Raw genomic sequence first — 15,931 nt, forward strand, 5'->3', positions numbered from 1 at the left:
GGATAGAGGAAATTTCAGCTTACCTGTGCCATGGCTTTCAGAACTACCTGGGCTGCTCTGATTTCTTTAGATTCTTCTCTTGGACAAGTGCAGAGTCCTGCAAAAGCAGAGTAGGGGGGAAAAAAGGGAAATCTCTCATAAACTGAGCTTGCCTGAGCACTCCTAAATAGACGACCTTAACAAAACTGTACTTCCAATGTCCTGCTCTGCTTCCCTTGTCCTCCCCCTTGTCCCACCACACAACACTAATATCAAGAACTACAGAGTTAACAAAACCCAGCCCCTCCCTAAACTCCAGGGAAACTAAAAAATGGATTCAAAGAAGATACGCTCCAGCACTCACATAGAATCCAACCACCTCAGCAGGAGGGATTCCAGCCTGAACATTCCCCCATCTTGCTGATGCTAATCTATACCCTACACGGGGACTAGCTGGCTCCCACCTGTTCCAAGCTGATCTTCCTCTGCAGCTGCTGCAAAGAGTGTCAAGACTCAGACTTGCTTACTTTATCCTCTAAAGATGAGGACAGTACCCACAGGTTACAAACATAGCATACCTGTGCAGGCCAAACCTTGAGAAAAAGATATCCCTAAAACTAAAATAAGTCTTCCCGCTTCTCTGAGCTCAACAGGCAAAACCTCTTGGGTACTTCTTTGGCTCTACTTCCTCCTTCTAAGTCTAGAAAGGAACACCACCTACACCAGAGGCCTCATCAAAGACTCCAGCCCTGCCTGGACTCACCAGACAGGAGCAAGAAAATAATAGTAAACAGGTATCTTACAAGCACACCTGCATATCCAGAGTATTGACCTGAATGGGAGCTCAATTTATAGAAGACTCTTGGGCCAGCACTCCTAATCTTCCATCTAAGCCTTCCCTACTGCTTTCCTGCAGAATATCACCTCTAGTATTTGTTAAGGGTGGAGTTCTATGGAAAATGGCCTGTACCTCAAAGTAATGAGAACTCAGGTGTTTTTTTTTTTAATTTATTTATTTTGAGAGAGAGAGAGAGAGAGAGAGAGTGCGTGTGCAAGCGAGCATGGGGGAGGGGCAGAGAGACAGGAAGAGAGAGAGAATCTTAAGCAGGTTCCGAGTTGTTAGTGCAGAGCTGGATATGGGGCTCGATCTCGCAAACTGTGACATCATGACCTGAACGGAGATCGAGTTGGACACTTAGCCAACGGAATCTCCCAGGTACCCTGAGAACTCAGGGGTTTTAAGGAGGATAGTAATGCTGGTTCTAATCAGAGGTGCAAGAAGCTTCCCATGGTTTGTGGGTAGGGTGGGTGAGAAGGAAGACTAATTTTCTCAATGCAGTGGGGTCAAGGAAAATGTCCTCTACGTTGTAGAATATGAATTGGGACTTCAAAATCAGAGAATTTTAATAGGCAGAAGAGGTACAGAAGAGTATTCTGATCTATGAATAAAAGTGACAAAAATAGTGGACCAAAAGTATATGGTGTATTTGGGGAGCAGAGAATAATTTGGAATGACTTGTGTAGTTTGGGGAAAGGTCTAGACTAGTGCTGTCCACCAAATCTTTCTGTGATGATGGAAATCTTCACATCTGTACCCTCAATAATTTGGCATTAGCCACATGCACTAAGTATGTAAAAAGTGTCTAGTAGGACTGAGGAACTGGATTTTTCTCTAAATTTTTAATTATATTTAAATTTAATTAGTTTTAGAATCTAGAGGAAGTTTATGCTGGCGATGACATCAGGGGTTAGAAAATGAAGGCTAATGAGTGAAATAAAATAACAATGAGGACAAAGACCAGGCATCATCATCACTGTGACTGGCACCTGCCATGCTGTCTGGAGGAGAAGGGTCCAATGACTACTAACTGAATATATAAGTGTTTGTTTTTCACCCATTAATGAATGGAAGGCCACTGAAGAATTTAAAGAGGGAAATGATAGGGTCAATATGGCCAGAATATTTTATTGGAGAGGAGTAAAACTGGAGACAGAGAGATCAACTGAGAGGTGCTTATACTTTTGCAAGCAAACAAAGGACCTGATGAAGAATAATGGCAGTGAAGATAAAAAGGAAGGTATAATTTCAAGGTGTACAGAAGTAAAATCAACAAGCTCTGGCATCTGATTAGATACGGAGATGGAGAAAGAAGAGTCAAAAATTCTTTCAGATTTACTGAGCTCCTACCTCAATTGGCATGGTTCTAGGTGTGAGGAAGATAATAAATCCAGTCCCTGTCCCAGTGGATCTCACATTCTAATGGAAAGAGACAATAACAAATATTGATATACTGACATTGATACTATTTATATGTCAGGTGGCCCAAATTCTATGTAAAAAAATTAAGAAGCGTTAGAGGATAGGGAGCTTTGGGGAAATGGAAGGTGGCCTGAGAAGGCTTTTCATTGAGAAGGTGATATGTAAGCACCGAGTGAGTGGAGTGATAAATGCAGGTATCTAAGAGTATAGGGAACAGTAACTGCAAAGGCCTCAAGGCAGGAGCAGACTTTCTTTGATTAATAAAGGGGACTAGGGTGGCTGGAATGGAGTGTGCAAGAGAAAGTCAGCAGCTCATTTGGGTGACAGAGGTGTCTGGAAGCTGATCACATGGGGCTTGTGGGCCACTGTAAGAACTTTGCTTTTTATTCTTGAATAAGACAGGAAGCCACTAAAGGTTTAAGGCAAGGAATGGCACACTCTGATTTATATTTAAAAGGATCATGCAAAGAAAGTGAAGGAAGAAGACAAGGGGAGGGAAGCAGGGAGACCAGTGAGAAGGTAGGTAACTGTAGTAATCCAGGCAAGGGGTGAGGGTGGCTTGCATTACGGATGGTGGTGGGGGGGGGGAGTGATGAGACTTGATCAGATTAGACATTCTCTGAAGGTAGAGCTGATGGGATTTGTTGATTTTAGGTATAAAATAAAAAAAAAAAAAAAAAAAAAAGGAGGAAGAAGCCATAATGATGCTAAGGTATTTGGCTTGAGGAAATGGAAGTATGAAGTTGTCATTTTTTAACACAAAGAACCCTGAGAGGAGCAGGTCTGAATAAACCAATTATGAGTTCTGTTTCAGACTCTAATACTTGAGATTATTATAACATATCACAGACACAGTGGGCTCTAGCTGTGTAAACTTCCAACAAGGCAATGTTAACAGAAATTAAACTATGTATGTCCTCTGATGAAGCAATTCCACAGCTGAGACTATCCAAAAGATGTGTGTGGGCTACATGATGGAGACACTGCTGACACTGGAAACAACTTGGAAAAGAACTTAAAAAGGAGGATTGGTTAAATAAATAAATTACAGTATATCCACACAGTGGGAACACTGTTGCCAAAAAATGAACACATATATTTGTTGGTGTTAAGATGTTAAACAATGCTGGACAAAAAAGGTAGCTAACGAAGTAGTAAGTGTAGTGTAATCCTATTTTTATAGGAAAAATATACATACGTTCTATATATGCATGTGTGTGTGCACAGAAGATGGACTGAAAGAATTTTTAATTACGTTTTTACATTTGTCTCTGTGTGTATAATTACAGGGGGAATCTTGTTTTTTTTCTATATTTTCAAGTTTTCCCTTAAGCATATGTTTTATAATCATAAATAATTTATACCTTCCTCTTTGTTCAGAGGGGTGAATTATAAAAGGAAATATGAATGGAATGATTCATGAGTGACAGTGAGGTGTTTTGGAGAACTTATATGCTGAAGGAGATTGATTTTCTCTATAGTTCTACAGCCTTTTAGGGGCTTGTTCTCAAATAATAACATAAAGCTCCTGAATGCCCACAGAAGTGAGCTTTCATATGAAAGCCTTCCATTTTTGTTAGTCTGCTCACTCACCTGTGCACAGACCTCTTGTCAACCCTCAATCCAGGATATCCTCCTTGCTCCAAAGAGAAATCACATTTAATTTACAGAAGCAACTTCCTACACACACGAAAAGAAATGGGTCTTAGCCAGTGTGGCAGACATTAATTTAATTACTATTATTTCCCCATTATTCAGTTTTCCTCTCCTTCTGGGTACATAGATGACATGTTCCAGACTCTTGCAGTTAGGCAAGGCCATAAACTGGTTTTGGCCAATGGAATCTGAGCTGCGGTGATGTGTGTCACTTCAATCTGAGGCACTGACAGGACTGCATAATTCTCTAGTTTTTCTATTCCCTGATGTGTGGCCAGGGGGACCATGTGTTTCAGATGGTATAGCTATAGATTGGTGGAATCTACTTTGGTCTGGGACTCTGCCTACATGGATGCGTGTGTACATCCATGGGGACGCCTGAGTGGCTCAGTCAGTTAGGTGTCCAACTTTGGCTCAGGTCATGATCTCACAGTTCATAGGTTTGAGCCCCGCATTGGGCTCTGTGCTGACAGCCCAGATCCTGGAGCCTGCTTCAGATTATGTGTTTCCCCCTCTCTCTGCCCCTCCCTCGCTTATACTCTGTCTCTCTCTCAAAAATAAATAAACGTTACAAAAAAAAAAAAAGTCAGAGGAAACTTCAGAAATAACAGAGCAGAGCTGTTAATTTCCAACTCCATACACCTCAAAGGGATTTTTCACAAACATACAATGTGAAACACAAGGCCCCAAAGAGAGAGATTATGAGTTATAGGATAAGTTGATCTTGACCTAGCAAAACCATGCTTCTCCAGATCCTACCATCAAATCTTCGTACAATTCTTCTGAGCAAAGTTTAGCCATCCATATACCACTTGGTGAAGCTTGAAGCTACATCCCTGGATTTTCTCTATCTAAATTGATAGACATTCTTATTCTTTAGAGGCCAGAGGTCCCACATCACACAGGGACTGGGAGAAGTTGCCAGGTCATGAGAATTAGACATATAGAGGTATCTCCACCTTAACATTAGTAATCTATTCCTAAAAAGCAATCATTCTGTGCAAGAACTCTAATCAGAGCCTTTTTCCCACTATTTAAAATGTGAAAAATATAATGCATCACATTTTAACACAAAGCACCCAAATAATTTCCTAAAACATAATTGAACACACACAAAAAATCTACATATAATAAAGTATTGTATTAGGGGTGCCTGGGTGGCTCAGTCGGTTAAGCGTCCAACTTCAGCTCAGGTCATGATCTTGGGGTCTGTGAGTTCGAGCCCCACATTAGTCTCTGTGCTGACAGCTCAGAGCCTGGAGCCTGCTTCAGATTCTGTGTCTCCCTGTCTCTCTGCCCCTCCCTGGCTCAACTCTGTCTCTCTCTCTCTCAAAAATAAATAAACATTAAAAAAAATTTAAAAAAAAAATAAAGTATTGTATTAGATTGAAATTTTCTTAAAACATCACTTCTTTTTTTTTTTTTTTAATTTTTTTTTTTTCAACGTTTATTTATTTTTGGGACAGAGAGAGACAGAGCATGAATGGGGGAGGGGCAGAGAGAGAGGGAGTCACAGAATCGGAAACAGGCTCCAGGCTCTGAGCCATCAGCCCAGAGCCCGACACGGGGCTCGAACTCACGGACCGCGAGATCGTGACCTGGCTGAAGTCGGACGCTCAACCGACTGCGCCACCCAGGCGCCCCAAAACATCACTTCTTGATCACCAATTATTAACAACTAGTTGCTCTGAGCATCATGAACATCAGCATATCCCTTTTGTTAACACACCAATCTATGTACCTGTCAAAATATTTGCATGATTGATGTTTTATTAATTGTATTTCTTTTTTTCTTTAATGTTTATCTTATTTTTGAGAGAGAGAGAGAGAGCATGAGTAGGGGAGGGATAGAGAGAGAGAGAGGGAGACACAGAATCCCAAGCAGGCTCCAGGTTCTGAGCTGTTAGCACAGAGCCTGACACAGGGCTCTAACCCACGAACTGCAAGATCATGACCTGAGCTGAAGTCAAACGCCCAACTGATCAAGCTGCCCAGGCACACCCTTATATGCTATATTTTAAATGATGTATTGAATTTTATTGATGTAAACATACATTTCCCCAGTATAAACATCAACCAAAAATCATTACAATGAGATATATACATTTCCAGGCAATATTCGGTTTTCTGAGTAAGACAAGAGCAGGGAGTTTAACTAAATGAAAGATTTCTATAAAACAGTAATTCTAAGTACTCACAAATTTAGTAGTAATATAATAGCTAATAACAACATAAAAATGTTGCAGGTATGGTTAAATGGAAAAAAAAAAAGTTACAAATGTGCTCATGTGCTCCTATCTGTAAAATACACAGATACATCAATACAGACAATATAGACAGACAAATTACATGAAAAATGTCTAGGAAGTTTTGTCTTTAAAGATTACTTTGGTTATTTCGGGCTGTGATCTTCAATGTTCTTCGTTTAACTAAAGTGTATGTTTTTTTCAATAATTATGTATTAATTTTTAAATTATTTTTAAGTTCTGTTAAATGTAAGCTATCCCTAAGTAGCAGATAAAAAAGAAAATACTTACTTTTTTTTAAGCAATCTTCCCTTGAACATAAAATAATAGCTTAGGATATTCTAAAAACAGTTGTATTTTCACAGAATCGCTTTTGTTTTTGCTTTGTCAGCTCCCAGTAGTTGCAAACTTCTTGATTTTGTAACTATATTCATGTATGCTGTAGTCCTGCCTGGAAAAGAATGAAAAGTCATTAGTATATTACATATATATATATTATGTATAACAGTATATAACAGTGTGTAACAGTGCTTCCTTTCAGCTCTTCTTGCCAGATGAGTCTATTATGCTTCTGTACCTGCCCCACTGTTCTCTAAACAGCTACAAACTTAGCTTGCCCCATTGGTCATACTTTGGATTTTTGATGATTAGAATGATGAAAACTACAAGCCTTGGGGTGCCTGGGTGGCTCAGTTGGTGAAGTGTCTGACTGCGGCTCAGGTCATGATCTCATGGCTTGTGGGTTTGAGCCCTGCATTGGGCTCTGCAACGACAGAATGAAAAGCTTGCTTTGGATCCTCTCTCTCCCTTTCTCTCTGCCCCTCCCCTGCTCACTCATGCTTGTTCTCTCTCTCTCTCTCTCAAAATAAATATTAAAAAAAATATACATTTTAAATAAAAAAACTGCACGTCTTGTATAGGACTCAAGAAAACTAATTTACCTCCACAGAGCACTTATGAGATCAGTTTGACTTAGACATGGTCAATATGACAATGGTCAATAATATGGTCATGGTCATGGTCAATAATAAGACAATGACTGTTCTGGTCACACAAGTTATCTCCCTCTTATGAATTATCACAGCATTACTATCAGGATAAAATAGTGCTCTTTATCATCCTTTACTTTGAATATCTGTATACTACTTTTGTCTCACCTATTATGTTATTTGCACTTTAAAAGTAAATAAAGACTATAACTTTTATTTTTTCCCTTAAGTAATCTCCACACCCAACATGGGGCTCGAACTCACAGCCCTGAGATCCAGAGTCGAATGCTCCACCAACTAAGCTAGCCAGGCACACAGGGACTATGACTTAAAAAAAAAAAAAAAAAAAAAAATTAAGTTTATTTATTTTGAGAGAAAGAGTGAGAGAGCAAGAGAGAGAGAGAGAGAGAGAGAGAGTGGTGTCTGGGAGGGGCAGAGAGAGAAGCCCAAGTAGGCTTCATGCTGTTGGTGAGGAGCCCAACACAGGATTGCAACTCTCAAACCATGAGAGTATGACCTGAGCCGAAATCAAGAGTCAGATGCTTAACCAACTGAGCCACCCAGGAGCCCCGAGACTATAACTTTTAAAAAGCAATTTGTCTCCCTGAGTTCTAGATTAGGATTTTGCACCTTTGAAAATTCTTAATAAATTTCTAATGTCCCAAAGGAATCCATTATAAAAATATGTGAGTGGTAGGGGCACCTGGGTGGCTCAGTTGGTTGAGCGTCCGACTTGCTCAGGTCATGATCTCGTGGTCCGTGAGTTTGAGCCCCGCATTGGGCTCTGTGCTGACAGCTCAGAGCCTGGGGTCTGCTTCAGAATCTGTGTCTCCCTCTCTCTGCCCCTCCCTCACTCATGCTCTGTCTCTCTCTCTGTGAAAAAGAAATAAACTTGAAAACTATGTGAGTGGCATGCACAAAAACACTTTTGGGAATAGCTCATAACTAAATTATAGAAATACAAATTCTCTTTAGTAGGCAAAAATGAAAAAATTAGGGTTATCTTGATAATGAAATACTACCGTTAATTTACTTTTGAGAGACAGAGCTCAAGCGGGGAGGGAGAGAGAGAGGGAGACACAGAATCTGAAGCAGGCTCCAGGTTCTGAGCTGTCAGCACATGGCCCAACGTGGGGCTCAAACTCACAGACTGTGAGATCATGACCTGAGCCAAAGTTGGACACTTAACCGACTGAGCCACCCAGGTTCCCCCATGTAATGAAATACTACATAGTGACTATAAAATACAACATTACCATGTAATACATTATTAAATAATGAAGGCAGGTTACAGAATTTATACACAAGTGATACCCCTCTATAAAATCCCACAGAAAAATATTTGAAGTATATCCACCAAAATATTAAGAATATTTATTTCTGGATGAAAGAATTTTTAGCAAATTTCTATTTTTACATTAACCTTATATTTTTCACAAGAAAAATCATAAAAATATTGTTTCCATTTAAAAATAAATAACCAGGGGCACCTGGGTGGCTCAGCCACTTAAGCTTCAGACACTTGATTTCGGCTCAGGTCATGATCTCACAGTTTTGAGACTGAGGTCTGTGTGGGGCCCCTGCATTGAGCTCTGGCACTGGGTACAGAGCATGTTTAAGATTCTCCTTCTCCCTCCGCCCTTCCCCACCGTCTCTCTCTCTCTCTTAAAAAAAAAAAAAAACCCACCAAACCAAACCAAAAATAAATAACCATAGTTGTAGACAGTATTTATTTTTCTGGTAGTAGAATAAATTAGGAAAAATTGAGACAACGTTTATGACATGAATGGGATCAAGAAAAGAAATTAGTGTGATTGAAACCAATAACAACTAAAAGTTCTTTAACAGTCCTTTAAATGTTGATTCATATTTCTTGATACATTGATATAGCTTCATTATCAAAAATATTCTGTGAATGACCAATTTTCAAGAAAGTTCAAATTAAATAAAACAGCATATGTAAAGTAGAAAGAATGGTGCCAGACACACAGCGAGCTTCTCCATTCAATCACTAATTAGAAGATTTTTGGGTAGGATCTTTGCAAAACCTGAGCACTTTTTAATTTATCATTTTGTTTATGACATCCTTTTCATTGTTCTCATTAAAGCTTTGTAAGCACATTGTTTATTAGCTGGATGAATATAATAGATGATGGAACATTCCTCTTCTCTTTCCCTACTGTTGGGTGCAAATTTGAGACATCTCAAAGGCTATTATCAGGTATTATTATCCTTGGTTTTAAATTTTCAGGGGTCATGAGTATCTTTGAAAATCTTCTGGAATATGGCACCTAGGTGGTTCAGTTGGTTGGGCGTCCAATTCTTGATTTCGGCTCAGGTCATGATCTCAGTGTTATGGGATTGAGCCCCTCATTGGGTTCCATGCTGAGTGTGGAGCCTGCCTAAGATTTCCCCCTCCCCACCAGAATTGGGTCGTCCACCCCCAATTCATGTGTTGAAGTCCTAACCCCTAATGTCACTGTATTCGAAGACAGGGCCATTGTGGAAGACACACCAGAGCTTGTTTTTTCTCTCTCTCTCTGTGAAGATACAGCAAGATGGTGGACAACTGTAAGCCAAAAAGAGAGCCCAACTAGAAACTATCTATGCTGACATCCTGATCTCAGAATTCCAGCTTCCATAACTGAACAGTCTCAGCTGATCAAGATAGATGCCAATATTGCCTAACGTGATACACAGAGTCAATGGAATCCTTATCAAAACCCAATGATACTATTTTTTGCAGAAATAGAAAAATTCATCATAAAATACACACAGAATCTGAAGGAGCAGTCTTTTTTGGTTTTGTTTTTGAGAAAGAGTGGGTGCAAGTGAACGAGAGGCAGAGAAAGAGGGGGAGAGAGAGAGAGAGAATCCCATGAGGGGCAGAGAGAGAATCCCACGCTGACAGCACAGAGCCTGAAGTGAGACTCCTTCGAGCTTACCCAAAGTGGGGCTCCTCTGAGCCCACCTGAAGTGGGGCTTGAACTCACGAACTGTGAGATCATGACCTGATCCAAAGTTGGATACTTAATGGACTGAGCCACCTATATGCCCTTGAACGTACAGTCTTGAAAAACAACAAAGTTGGAGGTCTCTCAATTCCTGATTTCAAAACTTATTACAAAGCTATGGTATTCAAAACAGTGTGGTACTGCCACGAAGTCAGATACCTAGACCAGTGACATAGAATGGAAACCCTCACATATATGGTCAAATAGTTTTCAACAAGAAGACCCAAGACCATTCAATGGGAAAAAGGACAGTCTTTTCAACAAATAGTATTGGGAAAACTGGATATCCGTATGCAAAAGAATGAAGTTGGATCCCTATCTAATACCATATACAAAAACTAACTCAAAATGTATAACAGTTCCAAACATAAGAACTAAAACTATAAAACTCTTTGAAGAAACATAAGGAAAAATTTTCACAATATTGGATTTAATTAATTAATTTAATGATTTATTGGGTATGACAAAGAAAGCACAGACAACAAAAGAAAAAATAGATATATTGTGGACTTTACCAAAATTAAAAAACTTCTGTGCATCAAAGGACACTATTAAGAGTAAAAAGGCAATCCATGGACTGGGAACAAATGTCTATAAGTCATGTATCTAAAAAGGGATTGATACTTACAATTGATACTTACTTACAAAACTCTTACAATGTAGCAAGGAAAAACAATCTGATTAAAATTAAATCTTTCTCCAAAGATATTCAAATGGCCGATAAACACATAAAAAGATCCCCAACATCATCAATTGTTAGGAAAAGGCACATCAAAACCACAGTGAGGGGGGCACCTGGGTGGCTCAGTTGGTTAAGCCTCAGAGTTCCACTCAGGTCATGATCTCACGGTGGAGTCTGAGTCCTGAGTCTGGCTGTGTGCTGACAGCTCCGAACCTGGAGCTCACTTCTGATTCTCTGTCTCGCTCTCTCAAAAATAAATAAAAATTAAAAAACAAAAAACACTGCAATGATGGGTGACTGGCTGGCCTAGTCACAGAGCACGGGACTCTTGATCTTAGGATCGTGAGTTTGAGCCCCACACTGGGTGTAGAGACAGTTAAAAATAAGTGACTGTAAGCCAGCTGAGTGACTGCGTAGATCTTTTGTCTAATTATGGCTTTTAGAACCATGGTAATGTTTCATGCATTCAAAAAATAATTACAATCAACCAGGATGTATGTGTGTGTGTAAAGCCAAAATAAAATACAAAAAGTAACAAATGAATTTATCTATGTTATAAATGAGTAACATCACCATGCAGAAAGGTGTAGGGAAAGGTGTCCTTTTACTATATACTGTAAGACTAAAAATAAAAAGAGGTATATGAGGTATGGGAGTGTAGGTTAGCAATTTTTTAAAAATATTTTATATACTTTTGGGTGTGCACGAGAGAGAGAGAGAGAGAGAGAGAGAGCGAGAGAGAGAGAGAGAGAGAGAGCGCGCACAAGCAGGCCAGGGGCAGAGAGAGAGGGGAACAGAGGATCCAAAGCAGACTCCATGCTGACAGGAGACAGCCTGACGTGGGGCTCAAACTCATGAACTGTGAAATCATGACCTGAGCTGAAATCAAGAGTAGGATGCTAAACCAACTAAGCCATCCAGGCACCCCTCTAAACATGATTTTCTAATAAAAGGAGCCAGTTTTCTCTGGGAAATGTGCATGTTCCAGAACTGGGGCTGGGACAGTATAAGCAGAAAGAGTTAGGGGTCCCTGGGGAAAAAAGAGACAGACATAGGTTTTTTGCTATAAGAAAAGTCATTTCAGGCTCCTGGCCATCTTGTGAAAGAAAGTAAGAACAGCCACTATCAGGCCAGGAGATAACTTAATCATATCAGGGACAACAAATTGGCTGCTAAAACTAACAGTGCTGATTCAAAAGTGAAGAAAACTAACTTGATGTATACATTCTTGGGTTATATTTTCAGGATTTAAACTCCTTTGAGAACTCAGATACCAGACCAATTGATGATGCCGTCCTTTGCCAGCCCTCATGACTTTGACCTAGACTCTTTTTTTTTAATGTTTGTTTATTTTTGAGACAGAGAGAGACATACAGACAGACAGAGTGGGAGCACAGGAGGGCCAGAGAGAGACACAGAACCCAAAGCAGGCTCTAGGCTCTGAGCTGTCAGCACAGAGCCTAACGTAGGGCTCAAACTCACAAACCGGGATTCAGGACCTGAGCCAATCAGATGCTCACCCGACTAAACCACCCAGGTGCCCCTGGACTCAGTCATTTTAAGATGACTTTTACCCCAATTCCATGCTATATTCCCCATTGTACAAGGCCCTTAAGATGTATGCACCCTTAGTGTAAAACTTCCCCAATTCTATTGTTCAGGGAGACACTGCTTTGGGGAAGATCCCTGGTGTTCTCCTTTACTTAGCAGAAGTAAAACTCTTCCTTCTTCTATTTTTTGGCTGGTTGTGTGTTTTGGCTTGACACCCACCAAGAGGTAAACCCAGTTTCGGATAACAAAATAGCCTGGAACATCTTGTGTTACCAGAAAATATGGCAGTACTAAAAAAAAACAATAAAGGGAACACACTGAAAGGACACACTAAAAAGTCAACTTGAAGGAGCTCCCAGTGGCCAAATCTCGAGTTATTTAAGGAATAAAATAGTGATAGTAATGAAATGCAACCTACAGAATTAAAAAAAAAATCCAATCTATACTTACATAAATAATTTAGTAAATAAATAAGTCGGGGAGAAGGAATATCTCCTTCTGACAGTAGTATTCTATTTGTCAAATGTAGAAGGAAGGATGGAAATTTGGGGGGCACCTGGGTGGCTAAGCATCTGACTTTGGCTCAGGTTTGTGGGTTTGAGTACCACAACAGGCTCTGTGCTGACAGCTTAGAGCCTGGAGCCTGCCTTGGATTCTGTGTCTCCCTCTCTCTGCCCCACTCTCTCGCTCATGCGCTCTCTCTCTCTCAAAAATAAATAAACATTAAAAAATTTTTTCTTAAATTTTTTTGGTGTTTATTTATTTTTGAGACAGAGACAAAGCACAAGCAGGGGAGGGGCAGAGAGAGAGGGAGACATAGAATCTGAAGCAGGCTCCAGGCTCTGAGCTGTCAGCACAGAGTCCGACATGGGGCTTGAACTCACAAACCCGCAAGATCATGATGTGAGCCGAAGCCAGATGCTTAACTGACTGAGCCACCCAGGCGCCCCTAAAAAAATTTTTCTTAAGTCACCATTTGGCAAATAGCCGGTAATGACATTTTCAGGGGAAAATTATCAATGAGTGTTAAGATTTGCAGGTGGAAGTAGGATGAGAAACAGGATATTTATATAGGCTTAAGATATTTCTCAAGACACATATTAACTATAATGGGGAAAATGGCAACTTTGCAGTGGAGAAATCAGACAGAAACCACTTTAACCAAGTGATTAAAGTTACCACTAGTAATGAGGCAAATTGATCTCTTAGGTCTCACAATAGGACGTCTTGAGAACACATCACTTTTGGGGTATGCTTGTCTCAAAAGCATACCCTGAATTTAATTACAAGGAAGCATGTGACAACCTCAAATAGGGGAACATTCTACATTGCATAATTTATAAAACAAATGGCCAATACCTTTTAAAAGTGTCAAGGTCAAGTGAGACAAAAAGACTGAGGAACTGTGCCAGAACAAAGACTAAGAAGACTTATCAACTAGCTGCAACATATGATCCTGGATTGGATCCTTGTGCAGAAAAAGGACACTAAGGGACACTGATGAAATTTGAATAAAGTTTGTAGATGAGTTAGTAGTAATGTATCAATGTTAATCTCCTGGTTTTTATCATGTACTGTGATTATGTAAAATGGTAATGATGTAGAGAACAAAGGCAAAAGAAATGTAGATAAAATTAAATTTCCTTATAACTTGCAGCCCATTGACAAATACCTGAGGCGGGTGGGTATAACATTCCTCAGGAAACTCCTGATCTTAATGTGAATGCCTTGCTGGAGAGAAAAACCACTTAGTTTGACAATAGTCAGTTCTCCAGGATCCTGTAAGTCTTAACATATGAAAATCCTTTCGGAAACTTCCTTTGTCTTTACCTTCCCCAACTCCACAGTGTATAATCAGTTGCTCCTCACAATCCCAGTGCAGCTCTTTCTACCCATGGGTCCTATCTCTGTGCTATAATAAAACCACCTTTTTGTATTTCTTGTTTCAAGAATTCTTTCTCGACCATTCCCTCATGAACCCCCTTCAAATGGAGAAGTAGGTTAAGAGTATGTGGGAATTCTATTTTTGCAACAGTTTTAAGTCTAAAACTAATTCAAAATGAAAAGTCAAAAAAAATGTTTAATGAACATTAGGTGTGCAGGGAATGGGGGTATATGAACCTTTCAGTTCATTTCGAGGGCTCCCAATAATTTACTCCAATGGCAAATACTGGAGACCAGGTCACTTTGTGGGGGAGGAGGAGTTAGGCAAGAAGTTTCAGAACAAGAAAAGAATGTCATGAAAAACAAGGGTCTCAGGGAAGGAAGAAAACCTAATGCACCTTGAACTTCGCTTTTGGATGTTCAATAGCAATTTTTTCCTTTTCCTCTCAACATCTCTCTTGGAGAAGACTTAGAAAAAAAAAAGAGAGAGATAATGAGTAAGTAGGACATTTTGACCTCTACACAAGAGACAGAAGTCGGATAAGACTGGATAACATGTCCAATACCAGTGTCACTGGGAGAGGCTGAGGCAATCACTGTCCAGGGCCACAATCTGTTCTAACTTCACAGGTTCTGCAAGGGTCAGAACACTGGAGTTACAGGCACCTCCTGCCAGCACAGTTGGTGCTACACAAATGGTGTCACACAAACACACATCCACTCTTGAAACATACAAGACACAACCACACAATCACAGACATCTCCATGCCCTTATACTCACCCACTAAAAAGACACACACAGTCACACAATCTATTAACCACCTTGACACACAAAATCACTCATATAGTCACAGCTTGCCCACACCAATACTCGCAAATGTCTCACACAATCACATACCCCCTTGGGGGATATACATAATCACTGGCACTGCGGCCCAACCAACGTCAGAACTGAACATTCACTCCGGAGACACAGTCACATTCACACAGGCAAATACACGTTACCCTCAAACACACAGCACCACACACTGCCACCGTTTCACAGACACACTCCATGGGACACAAGAGGGATACACACACGCGTTGTCACCACACAGTCACAGACACACAACTACACAAACTACCACACGTGGCTACAATATCATGCAACCAAAACCATACGATCACCTTGGAGACATATAATCATAAACGCACAGACGCCTTCACCTGTCTCACAGTCACAACCACACTCACATCCCCCCAAGAACAAGGCGTACAGTCACAAGCAGATATCAGCCCCCACAGTCGCAAGGACCCCACACCCCAACACACAGTATCACACATGGTTACACAAACACAACCAGACTTACACCCTGGAGACAGGCGGCCACAGCCACACACTCACAGTCACCCACCCCTGGTCACGCAGCCCCAAAGACTCATTCTCAATCCGGCATTCTCAACCCGCTCCCGCCAGCGCGCACAGACCAGAGGCTCTGGACACGCCCCGTCCCCGCCCCGGACTCCCAGACCCCTCACCTTCTGCCTCCCCTTGGTCGCGTCCGGGTCCCTGCGGAGCTAACGATCTCGCCACGACGTCAAGGAAAGCGTAACGTCGGCCGCTTTGGACTCTGGGAAACGTAGTCCAAAGCCAGACCAGACACATGCAAGATGGTGTCCTCATACCTCAG

General features: G+C 40.7%; 1 protein-coding gene across 4 annotated transcripts in view; it reads right to left on the bottom strand.

Moving 5' to 3' along the window:
* The window catches only part of ZNF565 (zinc finger protein 565), a 31,110-nt gene extending 15,238 nt beyond the window's left edge, over window positions 1–15,872 (bottom strand). Inside the window, exons 1-5 of one of the 4 annotated variants that reach the window (XM_030297724.1) lie at window positions 15,780–15,872; window positions 6,433–6,592; window positions 3,833–3,919; window positions 2,168–2,236; window positions 24–97 (exon numbers count right to left, since the gene is read on the bottom strand). In XM_030297724.1, coding sequence (XP_030153584.1) covers window positions 24–32 — 9 coding nt within the window. In that variant the 5' untranslated portion in view covers window positions 33–97; window positions 2,168–2,236; window positions 3,833–3,919; window positions 6,433–6,592; window positions 15,780–15,872. Of the gene's footprint in view, window positions 1–23; window positions 98–2,167; window positions 2,237–3,832; window positions 3,920–6,428; window positions 6,593–15,779 lie in introns of all 4 variants that reach the window. The other 3 variants (XM_030297726.1, XM_030297728.1, XM_030297729.1) reach the window with 3 other exon arrangements.
* Between the last annotated feature and the right edge of the window lie 59 nt (window positions 15,873–15,931).

This window comes from Lynx canadensis, chromosome E2 (genome assembly GCF_007474595.2).
Source record: "Lynx canadensis isolate LIC74 chromosome E2, mLynCan4.pri.v2, whole genome shotgun sequence".
NCBI classification, from domain to species: Eukaryota; Metazoa; Chordata; class Mammalia; order Carnivora; family Felidae; genus Lynx; species Lynx canadensis.